General features: G+C 44.6%; 1 protein-coding gene across 4 annotated transcripts in view; it reads right to left on the bottom strand.

Moving 5' to 3' along the window:
- Positions 1-20,999, bottom strand: part of LOC115465749 — a 71,087-nt gene that overhangs the window by 19,906 nt on the left and 30,182 nt on the right. For 3 of the 4 annotated variants that reach the window (XM_030196458.1, XM_030196467.1, XM_030196474.1), the window contains one exon: positions 4,795-4,921. The exons of the other annotated variant lie outside the window; for it this stretch is intronic. In XM_030196458.1, the coding sequence (XP_030052318.1) occupies positions 4,795-4,921 (127 nt within the window). The remainder of the gene's footprint in view (positions 1-4,794; positions 4,922-20,999) is intronic. 4 annotated transcript variants of the gene reach the window in all.

Here is a 20,999-nt window from a genome sequence, read left to right as displayed (position 1 = left end):
GCCTCACCAGAGACTTATACGACGACACTATCACCTCCTTTTTCCTGTTGGTGTTTATGCACCCTTCTGGCTTTGGCCATCGTTTTTTTCTACCTGTTTGAAAGCTTTAAGGTCATCAGACACAATCACCCCCAAGTCCCACTCTTCCTTCGCACACTGAAGAACTTCACCCCCTATACTGTACCGTTCCCTCGGATTTTTGCGACCCAAGTGCATGACCCTGCATTTTTTGGGATTAAATCTTAGTTGCCAAATATCGGTCCACTCCTCTAGCTTCGCTAGGTCCTTCCTCACGTCATTCACACCCTCCAGGGTGTCCACCCTGTTGCAGAGTTTAGTATCATCCACAAAGAGACAAACCTTACCAGACACCTGCTCCGCAATATTGCTCACAAACACGTTAAAAAGAGCCAGCCCTAGGATCAATCCCTGTGGTACTCCACTGACGACATCCTTTTCTTCAGAGCAAGCTCCATTTACCACTACCCTCTGTCTCCTACCAATTTTTAACCCAATCCGTTACTCTAGGTCTCACATCGAGGGCACTCAATTTATTTATAAGTCGCCTGTGCGGAACCTTGTCAAAAGCTTTGCTGAAATCCAAGTATACCACATCAAACGCCCCTCCCACATCCAACTATTTGTTCACCCAGTCGAAGAAGACAGTCAGATTCATCGGACACAACCTGCCACTAGTGAAGCCATACTGCCTCGGGTCCCGCATTCCATGTAGTTCAAGAAAGCTCACAATCCTCCTCTTTAGAAGCGTTTCCATTAGCTTACTCACCACCGAGGTCAGACTGACAGGTCTGTAATTCCCAACCTCCTCCTTACTTCCACTCTTGTGCAGAGGAACCACATTTGCCCTTCTCCAGTCCGCTGGGAACACTCCAGTACCTAAGGAAGCATTGAAGAGGTCCGTCAGCGGAGCCGACAGAACTTCTCAGAGTTCCTTAAGCACCCTCGGGTGTATCCCATCAGGCCCCATCGCTCTACTTTTAGTTTGGCGAGCTCCTCATGAACACAGTCCTCCGTAAACGGGTCTTGGTCTACCATACATCCATCGCCTTTAGCCTTTGTTTTCTGCAGCCCTACCCCCGGTCTTTCATTTGTGAACACAGAGCTGAAATAATCGTTAAGCAGTTCAGCTTTATCCTTATCATCTTCCACATATTTCTCTCCCTCAGCTTTGAGCCTCACAATACTATTATGGCCCTTCCTCTTGTCACTTACATATCTGAAAAAGGTCTTGTCCCCCAATTTTACCATATTAGCTATCTTTTCCTCCATTTGCCACTTCGCTTTCCTAATAGCTTTTCCAGCTTCTCTTCGCTTATTTAGGTATTCTCTCCTATCCTCATCTTTCTGAGATGTCTTGTAATGTGCAAAGGCTAGCCTCCTTCCTCTTATCTTTTCAGCTACTACATTCAAGTACCAGAGAGGCCTTCTTTTCCTCTTACTTTTATGTAATTTTCTAACATAAAGGTTAGTTGCCTTTAATATAGCTCCTTTCAGTCTTGTCCATTGCTGTTCTACATTCTTCAGCTGTTCCTATCCCGCTAACTGTTCCTTGAGAAATTTCCCCATCTCAGCAAAGTTAGTTCCTTTGAAATCCAGAACCTGCAATCTCAAATGAGCCCTCTCTTCTGTTTTAATATTGAACCATACCATACGATGATCACTAGATGCCAAATGGTCCGCCACCTTGACATCAGAAACGTATTCTCCATTTGTAAGCACCAGGACCAGAACAGCTCCATCCCGCGTCACTTCCGTCACCCACTGCCGGAACAATTCTTCCTGTAGGGAATCTAAGATCTCTTTGCTTCTAGATGACCCCGCAGCCGGGACACTCCAATCAACATCCGGCATATTGAAGTAACCTATCAGTAGTACTTCCCCTTTCCTAGCTATCTTGCGGATGTCTTCAATTAAGTCCGTGTCCATTTCCTCCGACTGTGAGGGTGGTCTGTATATCACTCCGATATAGATACATTTTCCTTTCCCTCTTTCCAGTTTAACCCACAGCGCTTCTTCCCTACTCCACATGTCCTGCAGTTCTGTCACTTGGATATCATTCTTAGCATATAATGCCACACCTCCACCCTTTTTTCCTACCCTGTCCTTCCTGAATAGATTATAGCCAAGTATAGCAACATCCCAGTCATGGTTCTCCGTGAACCACGTCTTCGTGACCGCCACTAAATCCAAGTCCGCTTCAATCGTTGTAGCCTCAAGATCTAGAAGTTTGTTTCCCAAACTACAGGCATTGGTATACAAGGCTCTCCAGATTTTACTCTTTTTACCCACTTCTATAGAGGTATTAGATGTCCTACCTTCCTTGGGGTTAATTATGGCTTTGTGGCCTTTTCTACCCATCCCCATCAATTTTAAAGCCCTCTTTAGTACTTTAGCCATCCTGTTGCTGAAGACACTCCTTCCCTTCCTTGACAGATGGACACCATCACCGCTCAGTACCTCTTGGAAAATCATCCCATGGTCTACGAAACCAAAGCCCTCTCGCCGGCACCAACCACACAGCCACACATTTGTCTCTGAGATGCGAGTTTCTCTCATTCGACCAGGCAGACAGCACACCTCTCTGGACAACATATCTGGCCGGCAGATGGGCGCTTCGGTACACCTGAGAAATGAATCTCCAACCACCACTACCTTTCGCTTTCTTTGGGCTAATTTTCCAGCTGTGATGGCAGTTTTGGTCATTGTTTCATCCTGTTTTTTAGATGTTTCTAGCTCTTCTATCTCCAGGGTTGTGAACTGATTCTTTAGTTGAACAGAAGGTGGAGGATTCATCTTGTGGGACTTGGTGACCTGCTTCCAGCTGTGCTCTGTCTGCCAAGATCTTTTCTTCCTTTGCTGGAAGTCCTCAATGTTTTGACCTGCGTCTCTGGGTCAAATTTCTGGTTGTCCCAGATGTTTCTTAGTCTTACCACTTCTTCTCTTAGTTCTTGTACTTCTTTCACAAGGGACTCAATGTAAGTACATTTATCACATGAAACCAGAATCTTGTTAGATTTCTCTTTACGCTCTTCAACGATGTGGACTATTTTGCTCTTGTTTATTCCATGCATGTGCTAATAAATCAAATTTTTAAAAAAGTACAAAGACTAGGGCACACTCCATGAAGTTACAAAGTAGCTCATTTAAAACAAATAGGAGAACATGTTTTCTCACTCAATGTATAGTTAAGCTTTGAAACTCATTGCAAAAGCAAGTGGTAAAAGCAATTAATGAAACTAGGTTTTAAAAAGGTTTGGACAAGTCCATAAACCATTATCGAGGTAGACCTGGGGAAAGTCATTGCATATCCCTGGGGTTACTTAGCATGCAATGTTGCTACTTTTTTGGATTCTGCCAGGTACTTGTTACCAGGACTGGCCACTGTTGAAACAGGACACTGAGCTTGATGAACGATTGATCTGACCCAGTAGGGCAACTCTTAGGGGTCCTTTTACTAAGGTGCACTGGTGTAGACGCACGTACTGGATGCGCACAGGTCTATTTTTCAGCGTACCTGCAAAAAAGGCCTTTTTTGGGGTCCGAAAATGAACGTGTGCCAAATAAAAATTGGCGCACATCCATTTTGGACCTGAGACCTTACCGCCACCCACAGACTTAGCCGTAAGGTCTCACGCGTTAACCGGGCGGTAATCGTCAGCGTGCGCACACTGTCGATTACCACCCAGTTAGCACGTAAAAAATGAAATTACCGCCCAGGCCACACGGTAGCCAGGCGGTAGTTCCTAATTGGTGCACGTTGGGCGCACGTAGGCGCTGTCACGGTTGTGCCCATGTTTCGGGCTCTCCTTCTTCTCGCCACCTAGGGGCCAGACTTGGGGGCTGCAATGGACTGTCTGGTTATCATCACCCATTCCAGATTTCAGCCCAGTCCGGTCTGGATCTTCCGGGCTGCCAGACTTGTTTTGTTTGAACCTACACAGCACCCGTAGTTGCTTGGTGAATGCTGCCACTGAGCCTTAGCTGCTGCTGGGCTTATTAGCCATTTTGAAACTCTCTGCTTTGCCTTTGCATTGCCTAAGGCCCTGGTATGTTGGGGTGCTGATGCAGTTTATTGTCTGTGCTCTTGCCTGATTCTAGTTTAGGTTCTGTATTGCTTGTGTACTGTATTGCTTGTTTCCTTGCCTTGTTTCTTGTTTGTATTTCTGTGTTTAGTTTCTGTTTGTCTGTGTTTCTTGTTCAGTGGCTGCCTGGCAGTTTTCAGTTCTGTCTCTTGTTTGTCAGTGTTTATTCCCTGTTTTAGTGGCTGCTTGCAGCTTCTAGTTCCTGCCCTGTCCGGTAAGTCCTGCCGGCCACCTGCACCCAGGGGCTCAATCCTGAGGAACGGTGGTCAAGTGCAGGTGAAGTCTAGCCGGCCCTGTCAGAGTTCTGCCTTATCCCTGTGTGGGGTGGTTTTGCCTGCCACTGCCACTCCTCGGCAGTGGCCCAAGGGCTCACAATCTTAGTTCCTGCTTTGGAAAGCGTGACAGGCGCATACGCGGCTTAGTAAAAGGGCCCCTAAGGTTCTTATGTTATGTGTATATGAGACTTTCTCTGATTTAGGCTTACTCAGGCGGGGAAGAAGAAAAGCGGAGTACTGTAACGTAATAGATGACGGCAGATAAAGACCTGAACAGTCTATCCAGTCTGCCCAAGTAACACCCATTATCAATTCATGATTAAACCAATATTGAATTAAAAAAAAAAATCAACCTTCCCATCCCTACTGCTTCCCAAATTCTTATAGAACATGCACTGTAAGAAACTCATTTTTACCCATTGATTCCAGGGAATCGTAGTTCTCCTGCATTGTGGTCTTGTAAAGCTCCTTCTGCCAGTCTTCCAGCTTCCTCCATTCGTCCAAAGTGAAATAGACCGCAACATCATCGAATGTAAGTGGTACCTGAAAGTATTAATGTGACATTACTCAGAGGCCCTTTTACTAAGGTGTGTAGGCGCCTCCAATGTGTGCCAATTTGGAGCTACCACGTGCCCCGGTCGGTAATTCCATTTGTTTACATGTGTCCGATACATGCGGCAGAAAGTTTTTTTTTAATTATCTACCGCATGGCGCTAACTGGGTGATAATCAGCAGTGTATACGCACGGACGATTACCGCCCGGTTAACGTATGAGACCTTACTGCTAAAGTCAATGGGTGGCGGTAAGGTCTCAGGCCCAAAACGGACGTGCTGATTTTTATTTTGAGGTACGTCCATTTTTGGCAAAAAAAAAAAAAAGAGGCCTTTTTTGCAGGTGCGTTGAAAAATGGACCTCCGCGCGTCCAATACATGCGTCTACACTAGCACAGGCCATTTTTCAGCACACCTTAGTAAAAGGACCCCTTACCTGATGAGGAGCAGTCCAGAGGCTAGCATGCTGCTTTCTGATTCAGGTGACTTACTAAGACAAAGCTCCCTCTGCCAGTGACCTTGATCACTGGCAGTGGAATTTCTCAGACTCAAATGAAAATAAAGCATTTGCATTAATCCAGTCTTTCTGTTAAGCAAAATTATATATATAAGGCAGCCCACAAGCTTATTATAAAAATTATTTTAAAATTCCTTAAATGACAAGGTATAAGCTGACCTCACCTTAGCGGATATAATACTGCCTTAAGTGTGCTCAAGTGACATTTGATGCGGTCCTATTCTAGACAGTGCCTGGATCTACTGGCTAATCAATTAGTACTTTTTTTTATTTCAAATAATTTTATTATCATAATAACCAGAATAATAACAATGCAGCAGTGGTGAATTAAAACTGCAGTATAGCTGAAAACTCTTTGAGAAAAAAATAAAAGAGCCCTTTTACTAAGCCGCGTAGGCGCCTATGTGCGCCCAACGCACGCCACTTCGGAACTACCGCCCGGCTACCGCGTGGCCCGGGCGGTAATTTCATTTTCATTTTTTTACGCGCGTCCACTACACGCGCCAGAAAATATAACCGGCATTGTACGCGTGTTGACGATTACCGCCCGGATAGCGCGGGAGACCTTACCGCTAAGTGAACGGGTGGCGGTAAGGTCTCGGACCCCAAATGGGCGCGCGCCATTTTTAATTTTGCCGCACATCCATTTTCAGTTAAAAAAAAAAAAGGCATTTTTTTTACAGGTGCACTGAAAAAATGGATCTGTGCGTCCAATACATGCGTCTACACTAGCGCAGGCCATTTTTCAGCGCACCTTAGTAAAAGGACTCCAAAGGTTTTTACATGTTATATACAGGTCAGATTCAAGGGCACACTCAGGCACAACCTTAAAATCTACAAGACAGACCTCACCAGGTGGGAGGACAGCGCCTTGGATGGGTTGGGTGAAGGCACCATTGTCTCTTGGTTTCTAAATTTTGGGAGCTCAAGTAACAAGAGTGCTAAGGACGAGAATGACCATCTCAGCAACGTCATCAACTATAGGATTCACCTACATCACACCTTGTGGTCTCAGATCCCATCGACAGATTCATAAATAAACCCAGCTGAAGGAAGTTGCTTTTACATCATCATAAATGAAAGACTCCATTGTCATTTCATTTGTATTGTGCTGACATCACAAGTATAATGTATAAAGTATAAGTATAATGGATCAATTGAAAAAAACTTCACTATTTTAAATTTAAGATGTTGACATAACTATTCAATCTTGGCAAATATGTTAAAAATGGAAGAAAAGGACCTCAGACACCTACAATGGCACTGTTTTTCAATGTTCTCTGGGGTTTCATATGTTTGTTATTCATGGTCCAAAAAAACCTTCACCTTAAGTTATGGCTGAAACATTAGTTATGTGACCCCACCTCCTGGTACAATAGCTCACCCTACAGTTACCCTTGGAAAAGCTCAGGTGAACTTTTGTGAGACGGACAGAGGTGAGGTGCACTTATTATCACTAACCTCGCTCTCCTGTTTCAAAAACAAGTGGGGAAATTAAACTAAAATGATCAGCTGGACAAAGTTTATATTCCAAATTAATTAAATGTATTTGCTTATTCATTTTTAAAAATAATTCACTTTTTCTTCTTCTCTTTATAGATATATCACAGCTAATATCACCAACTTTCAGAGACAAATACCAGATAAGTATTTTGCATGAACATAGCAAAACCCTATTATTTAACAAGCATAACACATCAGAAATGCATTTTTGTACTCTTTTAAATTGTAAGAACTGATTCTTTGTTTGGTTCTTCTTTTCAGGTACTTCCTCAGGTCAATGAATCAGGTAAGTATAAGTCTATGTTTTTTTTATTTTTATTTCTCTATAAGAAGTCACTAATGAATCCCTTTTTAATGTGCTTGCAAAGATGGTTAAAAGGATACTTTTCCAGCTTTCTTGTATTTTCTTCTCCTTTCTTTGATTGTTGGGTACCATTTGATGTTTATTGATGATAACAGGTCTGATGAAAACAGGAACCAGGACCACTCCAGAGTACCCTACTACTCTAAACTTTAAGCAACCCAAAAAACCTTAAATTCTATCTATCACAGTGAGTTACGCAATCATCACTGACAACTAAAACCATACGTTTCTATCTAGCTGTCCCTCCCCATTTAATAAATCAAAGGAATAGTGTGAGTTAATTTTCTCATACTCCCAGTTACTGCGAGAATGAGAATCTTTGAGATCTATATGACTCTCAGCTGTTTACATACACTGCAGCTCTAAGTTCAGTGCATTTTATAAATTCATATACATATACATATAGGGTATTTCAAATATCTGATCTTTCAATTCTTCAATTAGCCCACCTAAAGAGATTTGTTTCCCTTTTAATATTTTCCAGAAAACTTTTGTGGTTTAATAAGTTTTAATGTGCCTCCCAGTCAGCACTTTCACCACAACACCAGAGGAGACTATCACACAGCTGAGCCCACTGTCAGTTTAATATATCATTAACTCTTTTAGTCTAAAGTATTGGGCTATTTACTGTCTTTTTAGTTACCAAGCAGCAGTCGGACAACCTTCTTAAAGCCTTTAAAATCACGGCAGGCTTTTTAAGAATAAGCAATTAACCTTAATCACACTTTCCTCTCACAGTCACCCTTAAAGCACTTTAAATCCACTTTTAAAACGGATTTTCTGCCACAGCTGATCACAGACCCCTAACACAGGTCCACTCAGTATCACTCTTACCTCCCAACTGCCAGCCAGTGTTGCCAGGTGGAAAATTTTTTTCCCACCCAATCCAGCACAAAACCCGTCCAAAACCCGCCCAAACTCAAACCCCGCCCCTGACACCCCCACCCCCGCGTCATCACCCCCGCCCCCGCCGTCATTAACCCCGCCCCCGCCGTCACCGGCCCCGCCTCCCTCGTCATCGGCCCCGCCTCCCACATCACTAACCCCGCCCAAAAACGTCACTAACCCCGCCCCCCGCGGCCAAAAAAGCCGCACAAAAAACAGCCCAAAAAACCGCAACCCGCCGCGGGCAAAAATTTCCCGCAGCGGGTCACGGAAAACCGCCCAATTGGGCGGTAAAACCGCCCACCTGGCAACACTGCTGCCAGCCTGAGCTGTTTGTCACTCTCCTGAGAGTTCCATCAGCATGCGGAACACTCAGCGCATGCACACAGACCACTCAGTTTCACTGCACTGCTGCTCACTGTCAGTGTTGCCAGGTGGGCGGTTTTACCGCCCAATTGGGCGGTTTTCCGCGACCCGCCGCGGGAAATTTTTGCCTGCGGCGGGTTGCGGTTTTTTTGGCTGCTTTTTGGGCTTCAGGGCGGTTTTTTGGGCGGCTTTTTCGGCCGCGGGGGGCGGGGTTAGTGACGTTTTTGGGCGAGGTTAGTGACGTTTTGGGCGGGGTTAGTGACGTTTTGGGTGGGGGCCGATGACGGGGGAGGCGGGGCCAATGACGGGGGAGGCGGGGCCGATGACAGCGGGGGTGATGACGGCGGGGGCGGGGGTGATGACGCGGGGGTGGGGGTGTCAGGGGCGGGGTTTGAGTTTGGGCGGGTTTTGGGCGGTTTTTATGCTGGATTGGGTGGGAAAAAAATTTTCCACCTGGCAACACTGCTCACTGTCTCTACACCAGATCTAGAAGGAGCCAGGTAATCTTTTAAAATTTAACCCATAGGGTTACAGTTAGATATATTTTGGGGGGGGGGGGGGGGGGGTCTTTTACTAAAACTTAGCTTGAGTTATCTGCAGCAAGGCCCATTTTATTCATGTAATTCATCCTATGGGCCCTACTACAGATAACTCGAGCTAAGCTTTAGTAAAAGATCCCCCCTTACTATGAGGCTCATTTTCAAAGCACTTAGACTTACAAAGTTCCATAGGTTCCTATGGAACTTTGTAAGTCTAAGTGCTTTGAAAATATGCCTCTATGCAAGACTTTTAAACAAGTTTTTAAACAATATGCAAGTGACCAGGCAAAGATGACAAAATTAAAAAAAAGCAAAACTTATCTAGACCCAACCAAGGCACATATGCTTCACCTTACAGCTTCATCAGCGATATTTTCATGGATCTTACTCTGCCACACAACTTGCAGCCAACTGCCACAGTCTCAGTTCTTAGAGTTCTACCTATTTCAAAATTTTCATAACTTCAAGCTTATTTTCTTCAAATTTTTCATTCTATTTTGTTCTCAGATCAAATCTGACGCTGAACAAAATAGAATGAAAAAAAAAAAAAATAAGACTGTGGCATTTGGCTGAAAGTTGTGTGGTGGAGTAAAATTTCATTAAAATACCCCTAATGAAGCTGTAAAGCGAAACGGACGTGCCTCCGTTGGCTCTAGATAAGTTTCACTAGTATGGACATACTAAACAAATACTTCTGCTCTGTGCTCAGAGAAAAAAATCCCAGAGAAAGAATTGTTCATTGCATCTGTTGTGGATGAATTACGTGGTGGTCTTGACAAGCATTTGGATTATTTAGTGATCTACCTTGATATATCAGCAGCATTTGACACTTTGGACCACCGTATTTTGTTGCTGCGATTAAGGGAATGTGGCCTTGTGGAAGCCGCGCTGCCATAGTTTCAAATTTTTTTGATGAATAGAGTGCATCAAGTGCATATTGGAGATGCAAAAATTCATATGCTGAGAACTGGGGTTCCCCAGGGCTCAGCGCTTTCCATTGTATTGTTTAATTTGTATTTAAGACCTTTGTGTTTACTGCTGAGAAATTATGGTGTGTCTTACAGAATCTATGCGGATGATATTCAATTTTTTGTTCCAGTAAGATCCTCTGTAGCGACTGCAAAGTTATAGGCACAGGAAGTGTTTGAAGGTACCTTGCAGTGGATGACTATTTTTTTGTTGTTGTTGTTACATTTGTACCCTGCGCTTTCCCACTCATGGCAGGCTCAATGCGGCTTACATGGGGCAATGGAGGGTTAAGTGACTTGCCCAGAGTCACAAGGAGCTGCCTGTGCCTGAAGTGGGAATCAAACTCAGTTCCTCAGTTCCTCAGGACCAAAGTCCACCACCCTAACCACTAGGCCACTCCTCCACTGTTGCTCCTATTGGAGATTCTACATGGAATGTTGCTATTCCACTAGCAACATTCCATGTAGAAGTCGGCCCTTGCAGATCACCAATGTGGCCGCGCAGGCTTCGGTTTCTGTGAGTCTGACGTCCCGCACATACGTGCAGGACGTCAGACTCACAGAAACAGAAGCCTGCGCAGCCTTCTACATGGAATGTTGGAATGTTGCTAGTGGAATAGCAACATTCCATGTAGAATCTCCAATAGTAGCAACATTACATGTAGAATCTCCAATAGTATCTATTTTATTACATTTGTACCCCGCGCTTTCCCACTCATGGCAGGCTCAATGCGGCTTACATGGGGCAATGGAGGGTTAAGTGACTTGCCCAGAGTCACAAGGAGCTGCCTGTGCCTGATGTGGGAATCAAGCTCAGTTCCCCAGGACCAAAGTCCACCACCCTAACCACTAGGCCACTGAGGTATTTTGTTACTTCTGATGCATCCGCTGAGCTTCCGTCAACTATTTCCCTGGCTGGAGTTTCTATCTCTGATTCTGTGAGAAGCTTGGGTGTTTTTGTGGATACTTCATTGTCATTTAGGCCCCACATTCAAACAGTGGTTAAGAAATCATATTTTTGATTACGTTTATTGAGCAAGCCTAAGCCTTTACTACCTAAGACTGATTTTCGAAATGTTGTGCAGGCTATGATCTTCAGTGTTCTGGACTACTGCAATATTATATACTTGGGCCTGCCTAAGTCTTGTGTACAGACATTGCAAATGGTCCAGAACTCAGCTGGTCAACTGGTAACTGGCTTTTCATAATTTGACCATGTTATCTCCTTTGTTGTGGCAACTGCACTGGCTACCTGTGATGCAACGATTTAAATTCAAACTGCTGTTATTGGTTCATCAGGTACTACATAATGACTCTCCCTGCTATTTGTGTACTGCTTTCCAGCACTATGTACCATCTAGGGTACTGCATTTGCTCATGCTGGTTTACTTTCAACAACTGATCTGAGGTGTTTGTGATTACAAATTACCAGAACTGATACTCTTTCTGTAGACGGAACTCAAGCATGGAATAAGGAACCTTTGTTTTTGAAATCTCAGCAGTGTACTGTATCATTTAAACAGATGTTGAAATGTTATCTGTTAGACCATCTTATTGATTCCTAATGCTGCTTTTGCATTGACACTGCAGTATTTATGATGAACTGATTCCATTGTGTTTTTGAGTTTGTATTGTCGTGCCTTTGAAATTATGTTTGTTATGTTGTTAACCACCTTGGATAATGGCGGGCTATAAATGAAAATAAACATAAAGAGTAGTAAATCATCTGGACTTGGTTATACACCCAAGGGTACCGAACAAACTCAAACATGAAATTAATGATCTGCTGTTAGTGATCTGTAACCCATCATTAAAATCGTCTGTTGTATCTGAAGATTGAACGGCAAGCAATATAATGTTGATTTTTTTTTTAATGGTTCCAGGGGTGATCTGGGAAATTATAAACCGGTTAGCCTGACATCAGTGAAAGACAAAATAGTGGAACCTAGTATAAAGAATAATATTACTGAACACAGAGACAAACATGGTTTAATGGGAGACAACATGGATTCAACCAAGGACGGTCTCACCTCACCAATTTGCTTCATTTCTTTGAAGGCGTGAATAAAAGGGGATAGAGGTGAACCAGTTGATGTAGTGTATATAGATTTTCAGAAAGCTTTTGACAAGTTCTTCATGAGGTACTCATGAGCAAATTAAAAAGCAGTGGGATAGAAGGCAATGATCTTTTAGGATTACCAGAAAGACAATTATTCCAAATCCAAATTATACAGAATATGGCTGCGAAAATGATTCTGGGAGGAAATTATAATGATCATGCTACCCCATTGTTCACTGAATTGCATCGGTTGCCGGTACAGGCTAGGATACATTTTAAATTACTGTCATTCATCTTTAAGATTCTATATGTTCTTGCTCCCGAATGTCTTCAAGATATAATTTCTGTTTATTCCCCTTCTAGGGCGTTGTACTCTGCTTGGGAAGTTATTTATATATTCCAGCGATATCAACTTATTGGAAAGTGACTACCAGACAGAGAACTTTGACTTTGTTGCAATCACGGAGACATGGCTTAATGGTTCCCATGAATGGGATGCAAACATACCAGGCTATAATCTATTTAGGAAGGATAGAGAGGGTCGAAAAGGTGGAGGAGTAGCTCTATATGTGAGAAATGATATCACGGCGACCAAAATGACAGGGACCTGGGGAAAGGAAGAAGCTATATGGATCACCTTAAAAAGAGATGATAGAACCTCTGTACACATGGGTGTTGTCTACAGACCTCCGACACAATTGGAGGAATTAGATAAAGACCTGATCGCAGATATTCAAAGGTTGGGAAACAAGAGAGAGGTGCTCTTGCTGGGAGATTTCAATCTGCCAGATGTAGATTGGAAGGTTCCATCTGCGGAATCGGAAAGAAGTAGAGAGATCGTGGATGCTTTCCAAAGTGTTTTGCTCAAACAAATGGTGATGGAACCCATGAGGGAGGGAGCGACGCTGGATCTGGTGCTTACAAATGGGGATAGCGTGTCAAATATCCGAGTGGGAGCCCACCTGGGCAGCAGTGACCATCAAACGGTTTGGTTTGATATAACAGCTAAAGTGGAGAGTGGCAACTCAAAACTCAAAGTCCTGGACTTCAAGCGTGCTGACTTTAGTAAAATGGGGGAATACCTGAGAAAGGAGCTGATGGGCTGGGAGGAAATACAAGAAGTGGAAGGACAGTGGTCCAGGCTGAAAGAAGCTATAAATAGGGCCACGAACCATTATGTAAGGAAAGTAAATAAAGTCAAGAGAAAAAGGAAACTGATATGGTTCTCCAAGCAAGTGGCCGAGAAAATAAAGGCTAAAGAGTTGGCGTTCCAGAAATACAAAAAAAACTCGAGAAAAGGAACACGAGGAGGAATACCGGATGAAACTGAAAGAAGCCAAGAGAGAGATACGTCTGGCGAAGGCGCAAGCGGAAGAACAAATGGCTAGAAATGTAAGAAGGGGTGGCAAAAATGTCTTCAGGTATATTAGTGAAAGGAGAATGACTAAAAAGGGAATTGTGAGACTAAAAGATACTGCAAACCGCTATGTGGATAATGATGAAGAAAAAGCAAATTTGCTAAATAGATACTTCTGTTCTGTTTTCACAGAAGAAAATCCTGGAGAAGGACCGCGATGGACTGGAAAAAGTACAAATGATATTGAAGTGGATAGATAACCGTTCACAGAAGAGAGTGTGTATGAACAACTTGAAAAGCTAAAGGTGGACAAAGCCATGGGACCAGATGGGATCCACCCTAGGATATTGAGGGAGCTCAGAGAGGTTCTGGCAGGTCCTCTTAAAGATTTGTTTAATATATCCTTGCAGACGGGAGAGGTTCCAAGGGATTGGAGAACGGTGGATGTGGTCCCTCTTCACAAAAGTGGTGATAGGGAAGAAGCTGGAGACTACAGGCCGGTAAGCCTCACTTCAGTTATTGGAAAAGTAATGGAAGCGATGCTGAAGGAAAGGATAGTGAATTTCCTGGAAGCCAATAAGTTGCAAGATCCGAGACAACATGGTTCTACCAAAGGGAAATCGTGCCAAATAAATCTCATTGAATTCTTTGATTGGGTGACAGGAGAATTGAATCAGGCACGAGCTATGGACGTAATCTACTTAGATTTCAGCAAAGCTTTTGTCACGGTTCCCCACAGGAGGCTCTTAAATAAACTGGATGGGCTGAAGATAGGACCCGAAGTGGTGAACTGGATTAGGAACTGGTTGACGGACAGACGCCAGAGGGTGGTGGTGAATGGAATTCGCTCGGAGGAGGGAAAGGTGAGTAGTGGAGTGCCTCAAGGATCGGTGCTGGGGCCGAATTCTGTTCAATATATTTGAGAGTGACATTGCCAAAGGGTTAGAAGGTAAAGTTTGCCTATTTGCGGATGATACTAAGATCTGTAACAAAGTGGACACCCCGGAGGGAGTGGAAAACATGAAAAAGGACCTACGGAAGCTAGAAGAATGGTCTAAGGTTTGGCAATTAAAATTCAATGCGAAGAAATGCAAAGTGATGCACTTAGGGAATAGAAATCCATGGGAGACGTATGTGTTAGGCGGGGAGAGTCTGATAAGTACGGACGGGGAGAGGGATCTTGGGGTGATAGTATCTGAGGATTTGAAGGCGACAAAACAGTGTGATAAGGCGGTGGCCGTAGCTAGAAGGTTGTTAAGGCTGTATAGAGAGAGGTGTGACCAGCCGAAGAAAGGGGGTGTTGATGCCCCTGTATAAATCGTTGGTGAGGCCCCACCTGGAGTATTGTGTTCAGTTTTGGAGGCCGTATCGTGCTAAGAATGTAAAAAGAATTGAAGCGGTGCAAAGAAAAGCTACGAGAATGGTATGGGATTTGCGTTACAAGACATATGAGGAGAGACTTGCTGACCTGAACATGTATACTTTGGAGGAAAGGAGAAACAGGGGTGATATGATACAGACGTTCAAATATTTGAAAGGTATTAATCCGCAAACGAACCTTTTCCGGAGATGCGAAGGCGGTAGAACGAGAGGACATGAAATGAGATTGAAGGGGGGCAGACTCAAGAAAAATGTCAGGAAGTATTTTTTCACAGAGAGAGTAGTGGATGCTTGGAATGCCCTCCCGCGGGAAGTGGTGGAAATGAAAACAGTAACGGAATTCAAACATGCGTGGGATAAAAATAAAGGAATCCTGTTCAGAAGGTATGGATCCTAAGGAGCTTAGCCGAGATTGGGTGGCAGAGCCGGAGGTGGGGATGGTGGTGGGAGGTGGGGATGGTGCTGGGCAGACTTATACGGTCTGTGCCAGAGCCGGTGGTGGGAGGCGGGGATAGTGCTGGGCAGACCTATACGGTCTGTGCCCTGAAAAGGACAGGTACAAATCAAGGTAAGGTATACACAAAAAGTAGCACATATGAGTTTATCTTGTTGGGCAGACTGGATGGACCGTGAAGGTCTTTTTCTGCCGTCATCTACTATGTTACTATGTATAACTAGTAGGGGCTCGGCTTTGTGGAATGAATTACTGTGTAGTATCTGCAATATCATTTATTATACTTTTAGGAGAACTGTTAAAAGCTTTCTTTTTTTTACCTCATATTTGACAGATATCTAGAGTAAGTATGAATCATGATAACCATAATGGAAATATGTTGTTATAAGAGGGATTTTCTCTTTGGTCTGTATCAGGATTGTGATCCGCCTTGAGCCACATTGGTAAAGCGGAATTAAAATGTCAATATTAGATTCTATTGTGGATTGGGAACTACATAGAAAACAGAGGCTAGGGCTAAATGGCCATTTCTCTCAATGAAGGAAGGTGAATAGTGGACTGCCGCAGAGATCTGTACAAGTACAGATGCTATTTAACGTATATTTATAACTGATCTGGAAATGGGAATGACAAGTGAGGTATTACATCGGCAGATGACATAAAACTATTCAAAGTTGTTAAAATGCATGCGGACTATGAAAAATTGCAACACAACTTCAGAAAACTGGAAGACTGGGCATCCAAATGGTAGCTATATAATGTGTGGACAAATGCAAAGATGCCGAAATCTTCTGCCTAGTTTGTGGTGGTGGCCAAAAAAAGCAAACAGAATGCTAGAACTTAATAGGAAAGGAACAGAAAATAAGACTAAGAATACTATAAGTTGCAAAGGTCTCAAATACAAAACAACCTATGCATCCAGCTTCTCCTATATAAGCACACAATTATGGAACGCCCTACCAAGCGCTGTGAAAACAACTTATGACCACTTAAACTTCCGGAAAGCACTAAAAACTAACCTGTTCAACAAGGCATGCCCTCAAGATCCAACCTAAATGCCTGTACCCTGCAACACAATGAAGCCAAAACCATACCGGACATAACAAATCTCCTCCTCCTCTTTACGATCCCCAAATGTTTTTGTCACACATGAACTCTACCCTACTATAACATCACTATGTATTTTGTACTTTGTTCATACCAGAACTAGCGATCGCCTAACGGTATTATGTAAGCCACATTGAGTCTGCAAAAAGGTGGGAAAATGTGGGATACAAATAAATAAATAAATAAAGCCTCTGTATTGCTCCATGGTGTGACCTCGACTTTAGTATTGTGTGCAATTCTGGTCACTGTATCTCAAAAAATATACAGAATTAGAAAAGGTTCAAAGAAGAATGACCAAAATGATAAAGGGGATGGATGACAGAGGTCTACAAAATCCTGAGTGGTACAGAAGGGGTAGAAGTGAATCAATTTTTTACTCTTTCAAGCAGTACAAAGACTAGGAGACACTCAAAGTTACATGGAAATATAAAAAAAAAACAAATAGGAGTAAATATTTTTTCACTCAAAAGAATAGTTAAGCTCTGGAACTCATTGCCGGAGGATGTGGTATCAGCGGTTAGCGTATCTAGGTTTAAAAAAAGGTTTGGACAAGTTCCTGGAGGAATTGTCCATAGTCTGTTATTGAGATGGACATGGGGGAAGCCACTGCTTGCCCTGGGATGCAGGATCCTTGGCTAGATGGATCATCAGTTTGACTCAGTAGGACTATTCTTATGTTCTTAATTCTCTCTCACGACTCTAAGGTGACAATTCTATAAATTGGAACCAAGCTTTAGGCGCCCCAACGCCATGCGATTAATGCCAAGATGCCATTGTAGAATACTAGCAGAAGTCAGCAGTTACATCAAGTCAATGGCAGCTGTAACTGTTGGTGTATCATTGGGTCCTGAAGTGTGCGTGGCCTGTAGTATTCTATAACGGTGTGGTTCCAAAACCCAATTCTGGAGGCACCCCAGCCAGTCAAGTTTTTGGGATATCCACAATGAATATTCATGAGCTAAATTTGCATGCACTGCCTCTACTGCACGGAAACCTCTCTCATGAATATTCATTGTGGATATTCCAGAAACCTGATGGCTGGGGTGACTCCAGGATCAGGTTTGAAAACCACTGATATACAAGGCCGGTCTTAGGGCGAGGCAACCGCATAGGGCCTTCTCAAGGGGGCCCTGCGCGGCACGCCTGAACTCGCCCCACCCTGACCGCCCGAGCTCCAGTTCCCCCTCCCTCTGAATTTTAAAAGTTTAACATAGTAGATGACGGCAGAAAAAGACCTGCACGGTCCATCCAGTCTGCCCAAGAAAGGTGCCACTTTTTTGTGTATACCTTACCTTGATTTGTACCTGTCTTTTTCAGGGCACAGTCCCTACAAGTCTGCCCAGCACTATCCCCGCCTCCCACCCACCAGCCCCGCCTCCCACTACCTGCTCTGTTATCCAATCTCGGCTAAGCTCCTGAGGATCCATACAATAGCAAGTAAACCCTAGCTCAGTGCAAATCTTAAGCCTTCAGAAAGGCCTACTGGCAATGTCAGTCCCATGCAGGATTCCTGGTTTGATTCCTGTTTCTAGTTCTTGAGCCAACTGAGGATCTGGAGGCTATACAGGAAGCACTGACTTTTCTGAAAGCAGAAAAGAATAGATTTAGCCACTTTACAATGGTAACGCCTCGTCGACGTCGGGGACAGCGGCCGGGAGGTAGCAGCAGCAGTGAAAAGCGTGCGAGCTGTTCGGCGCTTCGGGAGCCTTCCTTTCCCTCTCTCAGCGGGACCAGAGCCTTCCTTTCCCTCTCTCAACTCTGGTCCCGCCGAGGGAAAGGAAGGCTCTGGTCCCGCTGAGAGAGGGAAAGGAAGGCTCCTGAAGCGCCGAGCAGCTTGCACGCTTTTCACTGCTGCTGCTACCTGCCGGCCGCTGTAACCCGACGTCAACGAGGTAAACTTTTAAAATTCGGGGGGGGGGGGGGGGGGGGGGGGGCAGGCCTTGGAGCTGGGAGGCCTTGAAGCTGGGTGAGAAGCAAGGAGGCCTTGGAACTGGGTGGGGGGCCTTGCACCCACTAAATACTGCTCCAGGGACCTGCATACTGCTGTCAGGGAGCTGGGTATGACATTTGAGGCTGGCATAGAGGCTGGCAAAAAATATTTATTTATTTTTGGGTGGGAGGGGGTTGGTGACCACTGGGGGAGTAAGGGGAGGTCATCCCCGATTCGTCCAGTGGTCATTTGGTCAGTTGGGGCACATTTTTGAAGCTTGGTTGTGAAAAAAAAGGGACCAAGTGAAGCCGGCGAAATGCTAGTCAAGGCCGGCTTTCTTTTTTCCATTATCGGGCAAAGCCGGCCATCTCAAAGCACGCCCCTGTCCCGCCTTCGCTACCCTACTTACACGCCCCCTTGAAGTTTGGCCGGCTCTGCGACGGAAAGCAGTTGGCGCTGGCCAAAATCGGCTTTCGATTATATCGCTTTCGCCAGCCTTGAGAGATGGTTGGCCATCTCCCGATTTGTGTCGGAAAATGGCCGGCCTTCTCTTTCGAAAATAAGCTGGATAGGCGCCTAAACGCATCCAATGCGCGTCAATTTATAACTACTACCCGGTTACTGCAAGCCCCGAGTGGTAATTCCATTTTTTTACGTTTGTCCAATACTTCTACCGTGTGGCACTAACCGGGTGGTAATTGGCAGTGTACACGCACTGAAGATTACCGCCCGGTTATTTATTACATTTGTACCCCGCTCTTTCCCACATACAGCAGGTCCAGTGTGGCTTACATAGTAAAAGAAAGCATCTTACATGGTAAAGAATACAGTAAAAACAAGGAAATGTAGGAACAGTATTATAAATTGTGATGATCATAACTACTTACTTAACGCGTGAGACCTTACCGCTAAGTCAATAGGTGGAGGTAAGGCCTCAGGCCCGAAATGGACGTGCTCCAACTTTTATTTTGCCGCACGTCCATTTTTGTCGTCCCCCCCCCCCCAAAGGCCTTTTTTGCAGGTGAGCTGAAAAATGGACCGGCGCGCATCCAATACATGCATCTACACCAGCGCAGGCCATTTTTCAGCTCACCTTTGTAAAAGGGCCCCTAAATGTTGCTACTTTGTGGAATGTAGTGTAATATAAGAAAAACAAAACATTGCCACCTATTGGAAGTTTGAGACACTACAGCTGTGAACTATGAGACTGGGAACTGAAAGAGCGTACTGGTACACAGAGACCTTGTGGGATTCATATAGTTACAGAGACTCAGAGATTCAACTTTTAAGCACACAAACAGACAGGGCCGGTCTTAGGGCAAGGCGAGGCGACCACATAGAGCCTCGTGCTCAAGGGGGCCCCGTGCAGCGTGCCTGAAGTCGCCCCGCCCCGACCGCCCAAGCTCCAGTCCCCCCCTCCCTCTGAATTTTAAAAGTTACCTCAACATTGGGTTAAAGCAGCCGGCAGGTAGCAGCAGCAGTGAAAAGCGTGCGAGCTGCTCGGCGGCGCTTTGGGAGTCTTCCTTTCCCTCGTTCAGCTCTGGTCCCGTCCCCATGAGGGCGGGACCAGAGCTGAACGAGGGAAAGGAAGACTCCCGAAGCGCCGCCGAGCAGCTCGCACGCTTTTCACTGCTGCTGCTACCAGTGCTGGCCGCTTTAACCCGACGTCGAGGTAACTTTTTTTCATTTGCCGCTGTAGCGATACTGAACTTGAGAGTGAGTAGCCACTGAGAGACTTTAACACAGTAAGTTTTATTTTACAATCTGCTTTTATTTTGTAATCTGTTTTTTTTTTCTGGCTTTCTTTGAGCAGTGTTCTGTTGTACTGTCTTTGCGATGTATAAAATGTATGTTTTTTTGAGCATTCTTTCCCTTGGAGCTGGGTGGGAGGGAGGGAGGGAGGCCTTGGAGCTGGTGGGTGAGAGAGAGAGAAAGAGAGACCGGCCTTGGAGCTGGGAGGGAGGGAGCTGGGGAGCCCTGGGGATGGCCCAGGAGCTCAGAGGGAGGGGTGGCCGGCCCTAGAGCTAGGGTGGGGGCGGGGCTAGGATGGTCTGCATAGGGCCCCGCACTTGCTAAGACCGGCCCTGCAAACAGATGTGTTGGAAGAAGGGTGAGGAAATGATGGGATGGCTTGACGAATTTGACAGTTTCCCACCCAAAGATTGTGGCGTGCGGTGACATTTTCAGTAGGGGATTCAGTAAACGTGCCAAACAACAAGAGGGGCTCAACTGCATCAATATATCGCCTCCCACTTGCACAAAAAATAAGAGCAGTTCGACAGCCCCAATTCCAACAAAAACAAGAAGGGCTTGGTGGCTCCAACCTAACACCTCTCATTTATTGTGTTAATATAAATATATATTCTGCAAAATTTAAAAAAAAAAGATGATACAAGATGTTCACATACAAATGAACAAAAAGAAAAAGTGAGAATCACAATGCAGTTTCACACCAAAATATAAAACACATTTTATGTTATAAACTGCGCAATGGTTCTCACATTTATTTTTGCATCAACAGAAACCCTTCCCACAATGGGTGCAGTACAGAACTAGGACATACAGAACTCAACATACAAAAAAAAAAAATTCAGATTCTGGTGTAATTTCAGTAACAGTAACATAAACCCGCTCAAGTAC

This window comes from Microcaecilia unicolor, chromosome 1, assembly GCF_901765095.1.
Source record: "Microcaecilia unicolor chromosome 1, aMicUni1.1, whole genome shotgun sequence".
NCBI classification, from domain to species: Eukaryota; Metazoa; Chordata; class Amphibia; order Gymnophiona; family Siphonopidae; genus Microcaecilia; species Microcaecilia unicolor.
Note: the sequence above shows the minus strand (reverse complement) of the source record. Positions and strands in the feature narration are given on the sequence as shown.